We start from the raw sequence: 16,404 nt of genomic DNA, 5'->3' as shown, positions 1-16,404 counted from the left end.
CATAAGCCACTGCAGAGCCTTTGACATTAATGCTCACGTAGATCTCAAGATCAATTTGCCTTGCTAAACAGCATAACAATACCAGTGGTAAGGATTCTCTTACTACATGCCAAACATTGGCAAAACTGGTTTATGGAGGGCAAGTGCAGATGACAGGTATTTCTTGATTATCTGATAAATGACTAGTTGTGCCAAAGCCTTCTATTAACTCAATGATAATCATTCTGCTAGTCATTCTGTTAACAAATCTGGTGTATGTGTAGACACACACTTTATGCTTACATATATGAACACTATTAAGACTATTAGTAGCTTTTCGTTATGAAATATCAAATGTTAAAAATGTAGTTCATGACCAGGTCTGGCATCACCACACAGCAACTCTTGGGACCTGACTCTGTCAGGAATGCTTTGATGGTGTTTCCTGCTTGGCAGGGGGTTGGACTGGATGGCCCTTGTGGTCTCTTCCAACTCTATGATTCTATGATTCTATGACTCTGGTAGGGCCTATTGATGACATGTGGCCTGTGCCTGCCCCCACATCTAACCCCTCTCCCCAGCAGCCAGGACTCTAAATCAATAATGGCACCACTTTTACATTTCCCACAATACCATGGAGTTATGCAACATAGGCATTGTGGGAAATTAAACATCAGCATCATGTCCCAGTAAGTTAGGAGGGAGTTCATTTTGCTGAGGGTCCTCTGAAAACCTGGAACCAATCAAACTGATGAAGATGAGATAACACACATGTAATCCAGAAACCTACTGCCGATACATTTGATTGCGTCATTCAAAGGTAAATTGCAACACTGTTCACTTCTACAGTTCCTGGCCATGTGCAGCCTTCCTGTCTGCCCATTCTCTTTCCTAGTCTCCTTTCTCCTCTTAAGATTGCTTCCTCTCGTCTCAGCTCCACTCCTCTCAGCTCCACTCCTCTCGACTCCTCTCCATTATTCTGTACCACTCCTTGTTCCAGTCTTCCTTTCCAAGGCTCCACTTCTTCCCTAGGTCTATGCTCTCTCAGCTGCCTGATGGCTCCTTTCCCCCTGCATGTCATTCTACATTGTGCAGGAGAGTCCTCCATCCTCTGGAGAGTTTCCCACCCCCACCTGGAGATTGCAAATATCTGCAGGGAGAAGGAGGGGACAGGAAACTTTCCTGCCCTCAACTTCTTTGAATTAACTTATCTTTGTCATTTATTTGGAACGACACAGCAACTTGCTTTCATAAATGTACTTTTATCACTGAATAACGACGTGCCATTTGCCCAAGCTAAAGCTCCTCTACAAAATGCCATAACCACCCCAGGAGTATTACAACACACCACTGAAAAATGTACAAAAATTTATGACTGGTCGCCTCTGAGGTGTGAAGACTGAAATGGTAGTCGAAAAGCATAGGGTAAATCCATTTTAGATCCAGCAGAAACAGCTTGAATATATTTCTTCTTTAAAAAAATGAAAACCACCACCCCTTTCCTCCCATGCTTCTAAAATGGTCTGACAAGAAACAGTTCAATTTCACAGCTACTTCTTAAACACTGCAATTTCATTTTGGTTCCTACTCATGAGTCTTGGGGAAAGGCTCTGGGTGCATTCAAAGTGAAGTCAGAAGACTTCTGCTCTCACAATGGAGTGTTTCTCTTTCCTTTTCTCTTCACCCCCAGTCCAATTCTATGTCCTCCCCCCACATCTTCAAAATCTACTTCAGAGGGTTGGAAGACCCTGTGAAGGGGGCCTGGGGGCCCACAGGGCAGAGGAGAGGAGAGGAGAGGGAAGTTCCATTGGGTGAGAGGAAATTGGTTGTGCAACTAAGTGAACATAACAGGAATTCTCAAAGAGTAGATCATGTCTCTTTTTCTTTTTCTGGGTATATGATATTGGCAGACTTGTTCAGCTGACGGATTTATGAAATAGCAAGAATCTGACTTTGGCTTTGGTAAAGCAAGTACTTTTTGAAGAGCCACATAGAAGCTTGTGGTAGATTATATCCTTAGTAAGACCTTGGGGGGTCTTCCACACAATCCATTACTTATATATAGTATAAAAATAAAGTTTTCAAAAACTATCAAGAATCCATTCAGGAGAAATTTATCTGACATGAATTTGCTTCTTGGGATTTGGAAACTAAGTGACCTATAGGGAGAAAAATGCTTAGCCATAAAATGGAATACGGAAGCAGAACTGGCGCCCTCACCCTCAAACCCCCACCCCCCCAAAAGATGAATGCAGAAGAAACTCTGTGATGCCAGTAAAGTTTAGGGAGAAATAATTTCAGCAATCTAAAACAGGAGCTCTATACTAATTATCTATGTGGAATGACCACTGACAAAGAAATAAACACATACGGTATTAGTAATTTTACACAATTTGTTGAAAATGAGGAATAAAAAGGACTTAAAGCGCTATCCTGTGCATGGTTATTAAGAAGGAAGTCAATGAGGCTGACTCCCAACCCTTTAGGCTGCCAATCCTGTGCACATTTACATGGGAGTAATCCCCAGTGAACTCAGTTTTCCAAATAAGCAAACACTGAATTGAACTGTTAGACAAATGAATGGCACCCACACTGGAATTCCACTTCTCCCGCTCTATATATGTACGCCCACTAAATATATACATACATAGGTGCTACCTCCTTAAAAGTTTCCTAATACAGCATCAGTTGGGAGGTAGGTGTCTAACTTATTCATTGTACCTCTCGAAAATGTAAGCCCCCCATTTTTTTAAAAAAAAAATACTAACAATTGACATCAAGTAACATTAACCTCCAACCTCCCAGCCTATCCCCAGATAGAAAAACGAAAGAAATATTTAAAACAGCCATTAGAACATTTTAAGATATGCCAGGCAATACAACTTTTGTACCTAGTTTTACAAGTGACTTGAAATCTGGCAACATTCCCTCTGTGTGTTTGTTAATGTCCTAGCAATTTCTTGACGGCAGAGGCCTCTAGGCAGAAAAGAGTCACAAACTCTGAAAGAAAAAGAGAAAGACTGCAGAATTAGTCATTTCCAAGCGTCCCCCATGTACATATTGAGAAATGCCCCTGTGCGCCTTTAAGGCACAGTTGTACCTGTGGAAGGAGATGAACAGCACACATAGGAGCCAACTCCTAGGGGCTTCAGCCCCCACCATAAAGTATTTGAGGGGGCTGTGCCCCCACAAAGTTGATGGGCGTTCCCATTCAAATGGTGTGTGTGCACTGTGTCATGTGATCAGTTATGCAGCGTGGGGCTTATCTCTGGGGTCCCACAATATTTTATTCACGTTGGCACCCCAATAGGACACAACTCAACCGAGTCTTCTTCCTGCTGCTCCTTTGTTGAGCCATGAGTTCATAGCTGCACACAGATCACAGTGCGCTCAGAATGGGAGGGTGCTCTATGCTCCCTATATAATCATTCACTTGTCCCTCTTCATCTCAGTTCTTAAGGCAGCAACTTACCCCACTAATAATCCCTTTTGGGGGGGGGAGAGATAAGAGGTTTCCCTTGAGTCCTGTACCCAGCAGTGGATGATGTGGTGGCCTGCAAGTGTTCACCTGCCATCCAGTTGGTTGTATTGCTGCTGCTTATCTGTCGGTGTGGTGCAAACAAACCAGCGGAGCCAATCCAGTGTTTCTACCACTTTATTTGCACCACACCGACCTGGCCTCCAACTCACATATCCCCCTCTATCTCCCAGCAGTGATATGACTGACCAGCCCCACATATTGACGCTAATCTAGATGCGACTAAGTCCCCCCCCCCAGCTTTGAAAGTTTGATTCAGTTATTTACCTGTAAGCCAAACATGTAGGAAAGGTATCTTCTTAGAACCTTGAAGAAAGGGTCCTGAGAGTGCTTCCTGTTAAGGATCCCATCATATTTCTATCATATCCTTGCTGCAGAATGGAAGGTTGTAGATCACATAAGGATAAATCAGATGAAGAACCATTATGTTATGAGGAGTCAGATGTTTTGATATAAGCATGAGAGAAGTCAAATTCAGGCAAATGTCTGGATGCACTCACAAACTATGTATGTTGCACATATAAAACTCTCTAAGGCACAAGAGTGGTTTCTGCTGAAGACTTCTAGCAACCTCACTTAATAACTCATATATAAATGCAAAAACATTTTGCAAAGCTTCTGAATTTTCTGCTTCTGTTTCCACAATTAGTCAACGTGTATCTTTCTGTTCTTTTCTTTTTAACTGTCATCCATCAGCAGACCAGAGGAGCAAAACTAACAAAGCACTAGAAAATGCAGTGCATTTTTTTAAGATACGTCACAGTATATATAATTTATATTGAAGATATGAAAAGGTAATTCCTGGGTTTCAAAACATGACATCCAGAAGAGATGCCTCTAAAACAATTCTGTATACAAAAAATGAAACAAAATGACAGCTCTGCTTTCCAAAACAGTTTACCATCACAATTATTTTTATTTTTATTTTAAAAAAACCCACTGTTTCTATGATCTTAGGAGACATTCCCACACCTTTTATTATGTGAGCGGGTCTGTCCAAGTGCCATGCTGTTTTATGAGAAACAGTGAAAAAGACCACATTATTCTCTTACCTGTTTTAGTATAGTTTGGAGCTCCCTGTTTGACCATAGGTCAGACAACAGCATCCGAGCAGCTTCAGCTGCTTTTGGATAAGATCTACAGAAAAGAAAGAAGGCAAATGAGCTTTACGGAAAAGGATGGACAAAAACTTCCTTGCTGTCCTGCTGCTGGCAGGTAAAGACTTTCCTGTTCCAACAGGCCTTTGGGAATTGACTAGTTTTTATTGTAATTATTGTTATGTTTTAAACAGATTTTATATAGGTATATAGCTTTGATTCTGTGTTTAAGTGATTTATTGGACCTTTGGAGATGAATTCAAACCACTGGAGAGTTACAGCATCTGCTGAGGTTATAGAGACTGATATGGGAAAGACATGTTTGATGTGCTGATGCAGGTGTACTATGGCATTTCTTCTTTCTGTACTCCTCCCTCTGGCTCATCCATGCAGTGCTAAATCTTAGTTTAGTGTTACATGAAAATCTTCAGAATGTAGTTTACAAAATAAGGTACAATAGCCAAGTTTAAGATGCCATTCAGTACACAGCAGCCACCACCAACTCCATTCCATGGTATTAATGAGTCTCCAAGTATGTCAGGTTCAAAGTTAAGGGCAGCGCTGAGGAGCTCAGTATCTGAGACTCACACTAACCACAGCTTTTAAAAATGCTTATGGTGAGGTGTCAGTGTTCTGCAATAAATAAATTAGAAATGGAAAAGTTCTAAGCTGCACATATATATGATATGCAAAGAACGAGATATACTCAAATCATGGTTCAAATCTCTCATATGCCCACTTTTCATCACCATTACTCACCCATTACGGCATAGGCCTACAACATTATTTATCAAGCTGCCTGTCAGGTAGGGCTTGGCCATTTGTGGGTTGGACATGATTAGGTTCCTCAGTGTGTAGCAAGCAGATGTCATAATGTCCCCATAGTTGCTGGAACCTGGAGCCTGGAGGGCCAGGAGACGAGTGACATCTGGGAGCACCTGATTAGCTGAAGGGCATAAACAGATTACCATTAAATACAACTCAAAAAAGCTATTGAGCTGTCTAAAACTCAAAAGGGTTACTGAGACTAGATAAGCATTACTCCATAAGGTCTACAATCGGACATAAGGGGAATATTAGTCACCCTTGGGAGTTGTAGCAACAGATCCTACTTTTGCTAAAAAGCAAAACTATCAGGTGGGAAGAGCCACAGCAGATCAGCTTCAGGTAGTGATGAAGTTTGTGTAGCTGTGACTTTGGGTCACACCTGCTCCCCCCCCCCAAACCCCAACCAACAGCATTTTACATGAGAGAGATAGCATCATTCAGAGGGTAAATAATTCTTTGCTTATTCTCAGTTGCTTTTTAGACCATTAGATAGACCAGCTGATCTTGAACAAACATGAAAGCACAATACTGGATGAGCACAGAAAAATATTGAACCAGCTTCTCACCAATGAACACTTTATTCTGATAGAAGAGATTTAAACACTCTGATCATTTAGCATAGTGGGACTTTGGAAAAGAAATGACATATATGAAGAAAAGCATGTGAATGTAAAGAAAGGAAAATAGGTAGAATACAAAATGGTGCATACCCATTGGTTTGTGTAGAATAGGGTGTCGAGACATATTGCTTAGCAAGGATGTTCCAGAGCGAACTACTTCAGCATTATTGGACTGCAGAAGGCGTGCTATACGGGGCAAACCTTTCTCCTTTAGACCAATCAACTGGCTCATTGCATTTGACATCTAGAAAAATAAATAATTAGGCATTTCTTATTTCTAGAGTTTTGGGGTGGTAGCCAGCATACATCATACACAGAGTGTCTACTATCATCAGTTAACAAAGTGCTTTTCCAGATGTCTAACCAGATGTGGAGGGCAAAATAATGCATTTACCAGTCCTCTGCTTGCAGTCAGATTTTGCAGGGCTCCAGCACAAGCCTCCAGGGTAGCATCTTTCTTGCTCCGGTCCATCAGAGACAGATATGTGCGGATGGCATCTGAATGGTACAGCCAGCTGGACCCTCTGGGTTTATAGTCCTCTTCAGGAAGAGGTAGGTCATAGTCATCATACTAAGGGTAAATAAGAATAATTTAAAAATCTAAGAAGTTGAAGTTTTACGAAAGAGCCACATTTTTTTAAACCCATGTTTTACAAAAGAACAACATTTTACTTATTTATTACACAAAACTAACATTAAACTGTTTTTTAATATTGCATTTTTGAATTGCTGAAATCCACCCTGGGACTTTATGGTGAAAGGCGGGCAAGAAATTGAAATAATCATCATGTTGCCTTTAACACAAGACAATGATGTTGCTCTATGCACCAAATCTCACCTCCAGCTTTCCACCTCTGTTGTTGAAGCAGCCAGTCAGGGTTTTGTCTGTGTGACTGTTCCTGGCCATGTGGTTGAGCTGTGTGTACTTATTAGGCACCTCAGCGTCAAGGCGGTAGGACAGATTGTGAAGGATACAGATGCAGTTCTCCACAGACTAAAACAAAGAAAACGACATAACCAGTCACTTCTCTCAGTTATCAGTGCATGAATACTTTACACAGGGCAGGATTCTTTAAAAAAAAGACATTGCCATAAAAATAATTCTGGGTTTACAATTCTGGCAATGTTAACAAGAGTTATATCAGCTGATGAACAAACATTACTCTACGTCTGACTTGTACCTTGTCATCTGGCCGGTTGGCAGCCACACAGTTCTGAGAATAAGCCATTACAGAGTCAATCAGTCCAGGGTGGTTCCTCATGGTTTGACGTCCAACATCTGCAGAACTCAGGTTCCTACAGGGAAGACATATTTTATAAATCAAAGGGAGAAGTAATCAGACCAGTCAAGCACTTCAGTTACCCTTGTCCTGCGCTCACCAATCTCTCTCTCTCTAGTTCTCTTTGATTCGATGAGGGTGAAATTCTCCTATACAGAGAACCCGTGGAATATATCGCAGAACTATTCCACAAAATAGATCTCCTCCTAAGCACAACTATTAGCTTCATGGCAGCTTTCTTTCTAAAGCTAATAGCTGAACAGGCAATTTTTGCTGGGATCACAGATGGGGAATAAATGGTTAAAGTTCCCCTCCCCACATGCTGTAGTCCTCAATGAAAATCACCTGCAATATCTACTACAGTATTAAATTTTCTTTTTTCTTTTTAAGCCTGATATCGGCTGTGTACATATTATTGGCTCACATCTCAGTCTTTCTTTTGCTCAATTTGGATTAAAGATGATTAGCTAACGTCTTCAAGACACTGGTTATTCTCACATGAGGCTTACTACACAATACTGTATCAAGATGCTGAGGTTGTTGTTTTTTAACAGAGACCATTTCTGATACACAAACAAGCCCTAATTAGTTTTAAGATCACTATGGAGCTATTTTTACTGTTTTCCCTTCAGACTCCCAAAGATTTGAAGATATGGAGCTTGGAATGATTCCATTTTGCACTGAGTCATTTTATAAGGGAGCTCTCTCTCCATTATCTACCTAAGCAAGAATGGAAATAAACTACTATTGTACAGTTTACAAGCTGCTTATATCAGCTTGTTGGACCCCTGGACCAAGAAAGCTGCAGTCGCTGATGCAGTTCATATTTTTCATATCAGCAAACAATGGTACTTTTAGTTCATGTGTGTGCTTGAGGCGTGAACTGCTGCTGCTCAGTCCTCTAAGGGAGAAATTCTAATTGTGTAGCTGTTCCATTGGCTCATTCAGTGATTCTCAGATGCTGGCAGCCGAGCATTGCTGGAGATCAGTAAGAGAAACTAATACGTTCATACTAAGGAGTTTGATAGCTTTTCCTAAGCATGAATAAAACTATTGCATGCCAACTAATAGGCTTCCTACAGTTTAAAAGGGGTGGTTGTAGATGACATGGGAATCTGATGAAGAAAACCAATATGGAGGACAATTCAAAGGAAAGTCATTGCCAGAGGCAGTCATTAAAATTCAATGAGGAGCAAGCAGAAGGTTTGTGTGTGTGTTTTTAACATGCACGTGAAGAACGTTTGGTCAGAGTGCCAGCACACACCTGGCACCTGCACCTCCAGTCTTTATGCATACAACAAAAATACATCAAGATGACTGCAATGAGAATGGTTGAGAAGCTTCATTTTGTGCTGAATCGGACAGTGCTTGCTGCAAACTTAAAGGAACTTCACTGTCAATTTAAAGTCTGGCACTTAACCTTTTAACCTTTAAAACCCCAAATAGCTTTGTGCTCAAACTACCACACCTCACATGCTTATCACTGATACTGGGAATCTGCATCTACTGAGCCTGAAATCTCTGAGTCCAGTCCCTATATAGCTCTATTTTCATTCTGGTTTGTTACTGGAATAGGGAACTAAAAACAGCGAATCAATGACCTTCTCAAAATACCACTTTCATTGGAATTTCAGCTTACAATTCCAAGTTTTTTTCAGACATGGAGCCCTACAATGGATTGCTGTACCCAGCATGGCAATGCCTGGTATATACTGAATTTTAAGTGACAAGCAAAAACCTTTCAATTCACCCAAGCTTTAATTTTTTTATTTTACCTTAAATTTTTAAACTTCAAATCCCACTGCTGGAATGTGAAATGCTTGCATAATTCTAGTGACGTTTGGGGTTGTTCCCATTGTAGACAATTTTTGAGAGTTTATTGTTGACCAATATGGCTATTATTTGTTTCTTAAAATTTTTAAACTCTTGGACTCTTAATTGCACTTTCATGCATTATTTGATTTGTTGCTTTAAATTTTGTATACTGACTTGAAATCATTGATAAAAGACAGTATATAAACTTTCTAAATTGCATAAATAACATAAATCTAAAAGGGCCTTTTTGAGACTATTTGCCAGAAAAGCAGAATGCACCTCAATTTTTTCAATATGATCAAAATATTAATATGTCTGTTGACCTACCTCAGACAGCCAGTGGCATTGAAGAATACCTCTGGGTCAATAATTTCTCTTGATCTAGTACTAACACCATCAGACCAGCCAGAAAAAGGAATAATAACACGATCAGTCAGAACAGGAAGAGCTTCATGTATTAAATCTTCTTTTAGTTCATCTGTGGACGATAAGTTCCAGAGCAATCCTGGAAAGCAAATACATGAGACGCTTCCTGTCATTCTCATTTGGATTCATAATAATAATAATTTTATTATTTATACCTGCCCATCTGGCTGGGTTTCCCCAGCCACTCTGGGTGGTTCCCAGCAGAATATTAAAAACAGAATAAAACTTCAAACATTAAAAACTTCCCTAAATAGGGATTCAAGAGGAAACTGTAAAACTAATAGGTATTCTGAAAGTGAGTCTCCAAATGTTCATGGAAGGCATTCAAGCTACAGTCACGTTAAAATAAATTCTACTTGCCTCACTGCCTGCTTATGAATGACACCAGGAATCTATGTCTACTGGGCCTGAAATCTCTGATCCCACATAACTTTATTTTTGTTTTGGTGTGTTACTGGGATAGGGAAGGAAAAAACCAGGGAACCAAAATATCAATCTAGAAGATTGTCTTTCCTTTTAACAAACTGGTAGTGTTTCTTTATTAAATTCCAACTTCTCTTCCACTTGTTGCATTAAATGAAAAAGCACCAATACTGAGGTTTTCCAATACAGTGGTACCTCAGTTTACGAATAGTCCTGTTTACGAACTATTTGGTTTACAAACTTCACAAAACCGGAAGTAGTGTTCCAGTTTGCGAACTTTACCTTGGTCTACGAATGGAATCCGAATGGTGGAAGTGTACAAACGTCGGCGGGAGGCCTCATTAGGGACAGCACGCCTCGGTTTAAGAATAGATTTGGTTTAAGAATGGACTTCTGGAACGGATTAAGTTTGTAAACCAAAGTACCACTGTAAACAAATACAGTATATTTAAGTTTAGTCAATTTTAGGTTTCCTATATTGAGGGCTTCTACCTGCACAACAAGACTTCCTCTTCTCTCTCCAATCTGTTCAGGGTTTGGCGGGAAGCACAGGGCACACACAGAGTGAAGAGAGGGAGGATGTTCAATTGTGAAGGTATAAATCCTTGTGCTAATGGGACACCTTTGTTGGACACAACCCAATATTTATGCACTAATTCATATTAGTGATTTACTGTTCCAGTTGCTCCAACATTGTTATAAAAGGGTGGGGGTACCTGTCAGCTGCTTCTGTATCTCTGTGCTCCCAGTCCTTCTCAGGAGGCTCACACATTCTCGAATTCCATTCTGACGCCGGGTTTCTAGCTTGTTGGTTGGATTTCTGAAAACTAAGTTTCGGAGGGCCCCAGCTGCAGCCTGTTGCACATTCTCATCTGGGCTGCGGAGAAGCTCAATAAGCTTGGAAATGCCTCCAAGCCGGTAGACCTAACAAAGAAAGAATTTAAATGTTTGTTGATCAAAACTGTTTAGAAACCTCTCTTGTTTTTCCCCCTGCATATAGAAAGCATCAGTGCTGAAGCTTAACATATGATGTATACTCATTGCAATGGCAGTTTTAACAGTGTTGAACTACTATTGGCTTTACTGTGAATATTCATTTATTTAATTTATTTATTAAATCTGTATACTGCCCTTCATCTGTAGATCTCAGGGAAGTTCACAGCATAAAAATACATAATACATAATATAAACATAATAAACACATGATAAAGTACATAATAAAAACAAAACAAAACAATAACCCCCTCCCCCATATATGTATATGTGCCCCATATAGTAGCTTTTATTGCATGAATAAACTGCTGCTTCCTATTGCACATGATGACATTAAGTTTATAGATTATTCCTTGAGGCCTAAAATCCCTCCTTCCTTTAAAATAATGAATGAATGCTTTTGATTGGTTCAAAAGCCACCTTGGTGTAGAGGTCACTCACTATACGTGAAGGAAGGAAGGCTTTGCTGATGAGTCAGGGCAGTTTCTGCAATTCAGCAGTTCAGGTGATAGCAGTCTAGATTCCAACATGCCATGTACCACAGGGGGAAGGGTGTGCTCTTGTTCATTGACTGCTGAAAGCTCTGGTCTAGACCTCACTTGGTTCAATGACCCTTGTACAATATTATTTGAAAAGGTGAAAGCGAGACTGGGAAGCTTATGTGTTAAAGAGGAAATGGGTGCTGCTCTAGGAAAGCCAGACTAGTCATGATGTAGAAAGTAAACATAAATGAATTGTTTATTGTAAATTGTTTAAGTTGTTGGACAGGCAATTAATCAGGATCACTGCCCTGATATTTTATGATATGGCGCTATAGAAATATGTTTTATAAATAAACAATAATTCAGAATAAATTCTTTCCTACTGGTCATAATTATTCCTCAAAATACTTTTTATCTTGCTCCTTCCATTGCCTAGCGGATAGGCAATATTGTTTGATATTAGAGCAAATTATATGTCCCAAACAGGTAGTTTCCCAAAAGTGTGCAATATTTATTTGCCCTCATTGCAAGTTTGTTCTGAGTAAATTTTGGCAAAGTATATACCCATGAAGACAGAACGGTTATGTTATTCAGTAAAGTATCATTTTTGTTAATGGCACGATAATATTAACAATAATATTAACTGGATCCTGGCCTGCACCCAGCTTTGGCTAATGGGGATGCAGGCTGGGGACTTGGGCTGTGCCAGGGGGCGGAGTGAATGGAGCAGGTAAGCTTCTCTCGGATCCACCGCTTGCCTATTTAAGCAGCTCACACCTGGGGCACTACCTGTTTGTTCCTTTGCCAGATTCCCCCCCCCCTGCCCATCCACCCTCGGTTTAAGCTTATAGTCAATGACTTTGCTGTGGCTATGGTGATCACCATTCTTTAAGGGGGCTAGGTAAGAATCTGCCCACTGGGCTAATTGGCACTGACCCAGTGGTTTTGCCTACCTCATAGTAATCGTCACAACTGGTTGGGCATTAGGCCAATCCTTTGTTTTGGATGGAGGGGAGGTTGTAGTCTCCACCTGCCCCTCCAAACGCTGGGGTATCCCGTTAAAGGGATCCGGGGGAGGGGCCATGTCCGCGTGCCCAGGTGGGGGCCAGGGCCGAAGGCACTCCTCCAGATGGCAGTCCCTGCAGGGGTCACCCTATTTGATATAAATCTTAGGAACCCCCATCTGGATTGGCCACGCGTCACTTCCACTAGTTGGGCCAGAAGTATTTTGATTGCCTCATGCCCAAGCCAAACCTCTTTCATCTGTATTCAATAAAGTTGTGGCATGTTTTGACCCCAAAACCAGCCTCATTGGTCTTTTAATTGCATGGGTTGGGATAGGGGAACCCGATGTCTTGTGCTGCAAGTCAAATATTTGTCTGACAGCTTACTTTCATAGAATCATAGAACCTTAGAGTTGGAAGGGACCCCAAGGGTCATCTAGTCCAAGCCCCTGCAATGCAGGAATCTCAACTAAAGCATCCATGACAGATGGCCATTCAACTTCTGTTTAAAAACCTCCAAGGAAGGAGAGCCCACCACCTCTTGTGAGAGTCTGTTTCACTGCTGAACAGCTCTTACTTTCAGAAAGTTTTTCCGAATGTCTAGCCAGAATCTCCTTTCTTGAAACTTGAAGCCATTGGTTCGAGTCCTACCCTCCAGAGCAGGGGAAAACAAGCATACTCCCTCCTCCACGTGACAACTCTTAAGATATTTGAAGGTAGCTATCATATCTCCTCTCAGCCCCCTGTTTTCCAAGCTAAACATACCCAGCTCCTTCAAACGCTCCTCATAAGGCTTAGTTTCCAGACCCTTGATCATTTTGGTCACCCTCCTCTGCACACATTCCAACTTGTCAACATCCTTCTTAAATTGTGATGCCCAGAATTGGACATAGTATTCCAAGTGTGGTCAGTGAGAATTTCAGAATTGGATAACCAATTTGTTCTGAAGGAACAAAAACGGATATCCTAACTGTTTTGAATCTGAATTTTGATACATTTATGTGATTTGACTGATGCATACTAACGCTGGTGCTGCTTTAGAATTCAAATATTCAAAATGAAAGTTTTCTCAGTTGAATTTGTAATTCTGACACACTTCTTGCAAACATAAATTTAAAACGACTATATTTCAATTATCATTACCTGGAAATAACAAAAAAAACACATAATCATTCATATGCATACTGAATGCATCTGCATCCATTCAAATAACCACATCTGAATCTATGCCAAAAATTTTGAAGTCAGATGCTGATGCTCTGAACAGTTGTATGTTTGGAAGGTTAAACATAAATTATTTGCAGAGAAGTAGAGCTTTGTGTGTGCCTAATAACCACCCAAAAAAGCACACCCAATGCACTAATGGTGAAGCCCCTTTATACCCCTAGTATTACCTCTTAGTGTTGAATGGACAAGATACCTCTTCCCAATCTGACATCCTCTTCGTTCTGGTGGAGCTACAGGAAACATGAGTCCTGACATAATTCCACACATTAAAGCATCTCCTACAAAGCCACACACAGCTGAGGAATAACTTTACCTCTTGCTTGGCAGATTCATCTTGAAAACAGGTGTGCTGCAGGTAGTAAGCCCCCATGGCATGGTACTTCTCATCTGAAGAACACAGGAACTGGATGGCTTTCTGAATAGTCATTGCTCCATAATCCATCTCATCATTGACTATTCTAAACATAAAAAAGAAAGGGGAAGGAAATGTCATTCACCGTGAGGCAGATTCCTAGCAGTTTAATAGCAAAATAGTGGAAGAGCTAAAAATGAGTTACATCCTCTTCTTATCTAGGTGACAAGTATCAACAGAGAAGTACAGGAACTCTGAACAGTGCATAAATCCCACCCTATGAGCTATGTAAACACTATCTATCAACCAAAAAGTTGTAAATATACGGTACAACATTAAGATTAAAATAACAAGAATACACTATAGTTAAGATTCCAGCTACCTCCTTGCTCAATAACACCATCCAACCAACTCTTTTGGATCCTATACAAAGGACACCACTTCCCATAATGAAAACGATTCACCTAAATTAAAGGGTCAAAACCTTTATCCCATCCTCACCCCTTTTTAGCCATAATCCATCCTCTTTTCCTCTTCAATTCCTATTTTAGCATAAAATAATTCCTTACCCTGTCTTTCTCTTCTACCCACCCACCTAACTAGACCTCAGTATAGAAGTTATCCAAGTGGATAGCAAACTAAGTGAACAATCTTCTAAGACATCTGGCTTGCACGGCAGCAATGCAATTTTACCTCATTCAATCTAAATGGTCCCAAAGTACTTGCTACTACCCAAGAGTTGGGTAGCATAGGATAATTCTGTACCAACACAATTGCTATAAGCAGTACTTATAGAAAAAAATGGTGCAGGTACTCACCATGAAGTTGTTACAATAAGTGCCACACTTTTAACAGGGGGGGGGATATGCCAGTACTGCATTCCCTTGAGTACCCCCAAGAAAAAAGCCATGGTTGTAAGCTGTAGACATTGGAAATGTGAATGTACATACCTACATGCTTAAGTTATTTTGTCTTGGAGTTTTGACTAGGAGCTGCAGCATGGAGCCACAGATAGCATGGTGTACTCATACAAAACTTATTTACATCTGCCACATGCAAAAGCAGCTGCCATGTTCTGCACTACAAGTGCATATGGAAAATCAAGGATGGATCTTTTTTTTCTTCAGTTGTGATTCCTTTTTTAATAATCAGTTGTGATTCCTTTTTAAATAATCTTTTCTCTCTTTTTTTGGACTAGAAACATTGGTATACTGTCAAAGGGATTCAGGGTGGAGGTGCTTCTGTTCAGGCACCCAGATGGGTGCTGACAGGCCAGGTGATCACAGGTGGGGTAACCCTGATTTGGTGTGTGTCATAGGGTGGTTCGTAACCTTGGCTAACCCTGCCAAAATCATCAATCAGCAACTGGGCTGGTTGATCCAGGTTACATACCCAATGCCTGCACCCAAAACCTGTTGACATCTGTAATCAATAGAGTTGTGGCCTGTATAAATCTCAAGTGGTTTTCCTGCATTTATTGCAATTCTACAAGGCTTGGGGCTGACCACCCACAGCTTCACTGCACCTGGGGCCCACAACCGTGTATTCAGTCTTAGGCAAGACTTAAAATAGCTAATGAGAAAAAAACACAAAGTGCATAAACATCTGCTCAATCCTGATAAAATATCCAAAGTAGAAATAAATCTACAAGCGTGTTGATTAACTGATGGAGCTGGAATATCAGAGTAAATGCTTGGCATACTCAGGTGTAGCAATCCATCCTGGAATGTTTTACACCCAGAGATAAATCTATTCTCAAGTCTCAACTGATAACCATTCTCTAAAAAAGGGCATTCCTCAGCCTGTCCCAAATTTGTAGGTACACGGTGCTCTATTATGCAATGTGCCACTTAGTAGGTTTTCAGGACACCAGGAATAACTATGAACATGCATCAGAACATTTTGCAAAAGCAAAAGCAAAATAAAACAAAAAAACCCTAGAAAATTTACCTAGTGATTATTGCACCAAGCCCCTGTTTCTAATTTATGTCTCATTGTTTCATAAGAAAGCACAATCAATTACCATTTCTGCAGTTTGGGCAAATTAACATATTTTATTTGAAAGCAAAAACAAAGGGATTTCCCACCAAATAAGAAAGTTACTTTCCAATAGAATTTTCTTCTACAAGCCACTACATATTCATATCCCAGAACCACTTTGCTTTCTCTGTTGTGAATATAGCAATTACAAAAATGTTTAGTAAATATAACAAATAGGGCAGCCTCTCAGTTTTCATAGTTATCCATCTCTGTACCTCTCCTCCTTCTGTGGTCATAAACAGGGGAAAAAATGTGGTTGCGGGATGACCAGGTACTGACAAGCTTTGTTCCAGACACACT

The 16,404-nt window shown here is 40.4% G+C and overlaps 1 protein-coding gene across 1 annotated transcript in view; it reads right to left on the bottom strand.

The window, feature by feature from the left end:
* Nucleotides 1–2,734: 2,734 nt before the first annotated feature.
* PKP1 (plakophilin 1) overlaps nucleotides 2,735–16,404 on the bottom strand; it is a 40,241-nt gene continuing 26,571 nt past the window's right edge. Inside the window, exons 4-14 of the mRNA XM_033153061.1 lie at nucleotides 14,026–14,170; nucleotides 10,723–10,930; nucleotides 9,485–9,662; nucleotides 7,244–7,358; nucleotides 6,901–7,056; nucleotides 6,457–6,633; nucleotides 6,153–6,306; nucleotides 5,374–5,560; nucleotides 4,570–4,654; nucleotides 3,785–3,888; nucleotides 2,735–2,979 (exon numbers count right to left, since the gene is read on the bottom strand). Of these exons, the coding sequence (XP_033008952.1) occupies nucleotides 3,817–3,888; nucleotides 4,570–4,654; nucleotides 5,374–5,560; nucleotides 6,153–6,306; nucleotides 6,457–6,633; nucleotides 6,901–7,056; nucleotides 7,244–7,358; nucleotides 9,485–9,662; nucleotides 10,723–10,930; nucleotides 14,026–14,170 (1,477 nt within the window). The 3' untranslated portion in view covers nucleotides 2,735–2,979; nucleotides 3,785–3,816. The remainder of the gene's footprint in view (nucleotides 2,980–3,784; nucleotides 3,889–4,569; nucleotides 4,655–5,373; nucleotides 5,561–6,152; nucleotides 6,307–6,456; nucleotides 6,634–6,900; nucleotides 7,057–7,243; nucleotides 7,359–9,484; nucleotides 9,663–10,722; nucleotides 10,931–14,025; nucleotides 14,171–16,404) is intronic.

Source organism: Lacerta agilis, chromosome 6 (genome assembly GCF_009819535.1).
Source record: "Lacerta agilis isolate rLacAgi1 chromosome 6, rLacAgi1.pri, whole genome shotgun sequence".
Lineage (NCBI taxonomy): Eukaryota > Metazoa > Chordata > Lepidosauria > Squamata > Lacertidae > Lacerta > Lacerta agilis.
Note: the sequence above shows the minus strand (reverse complement) of the source record. Positions and strands in the feature narration are given on the sequence as shown.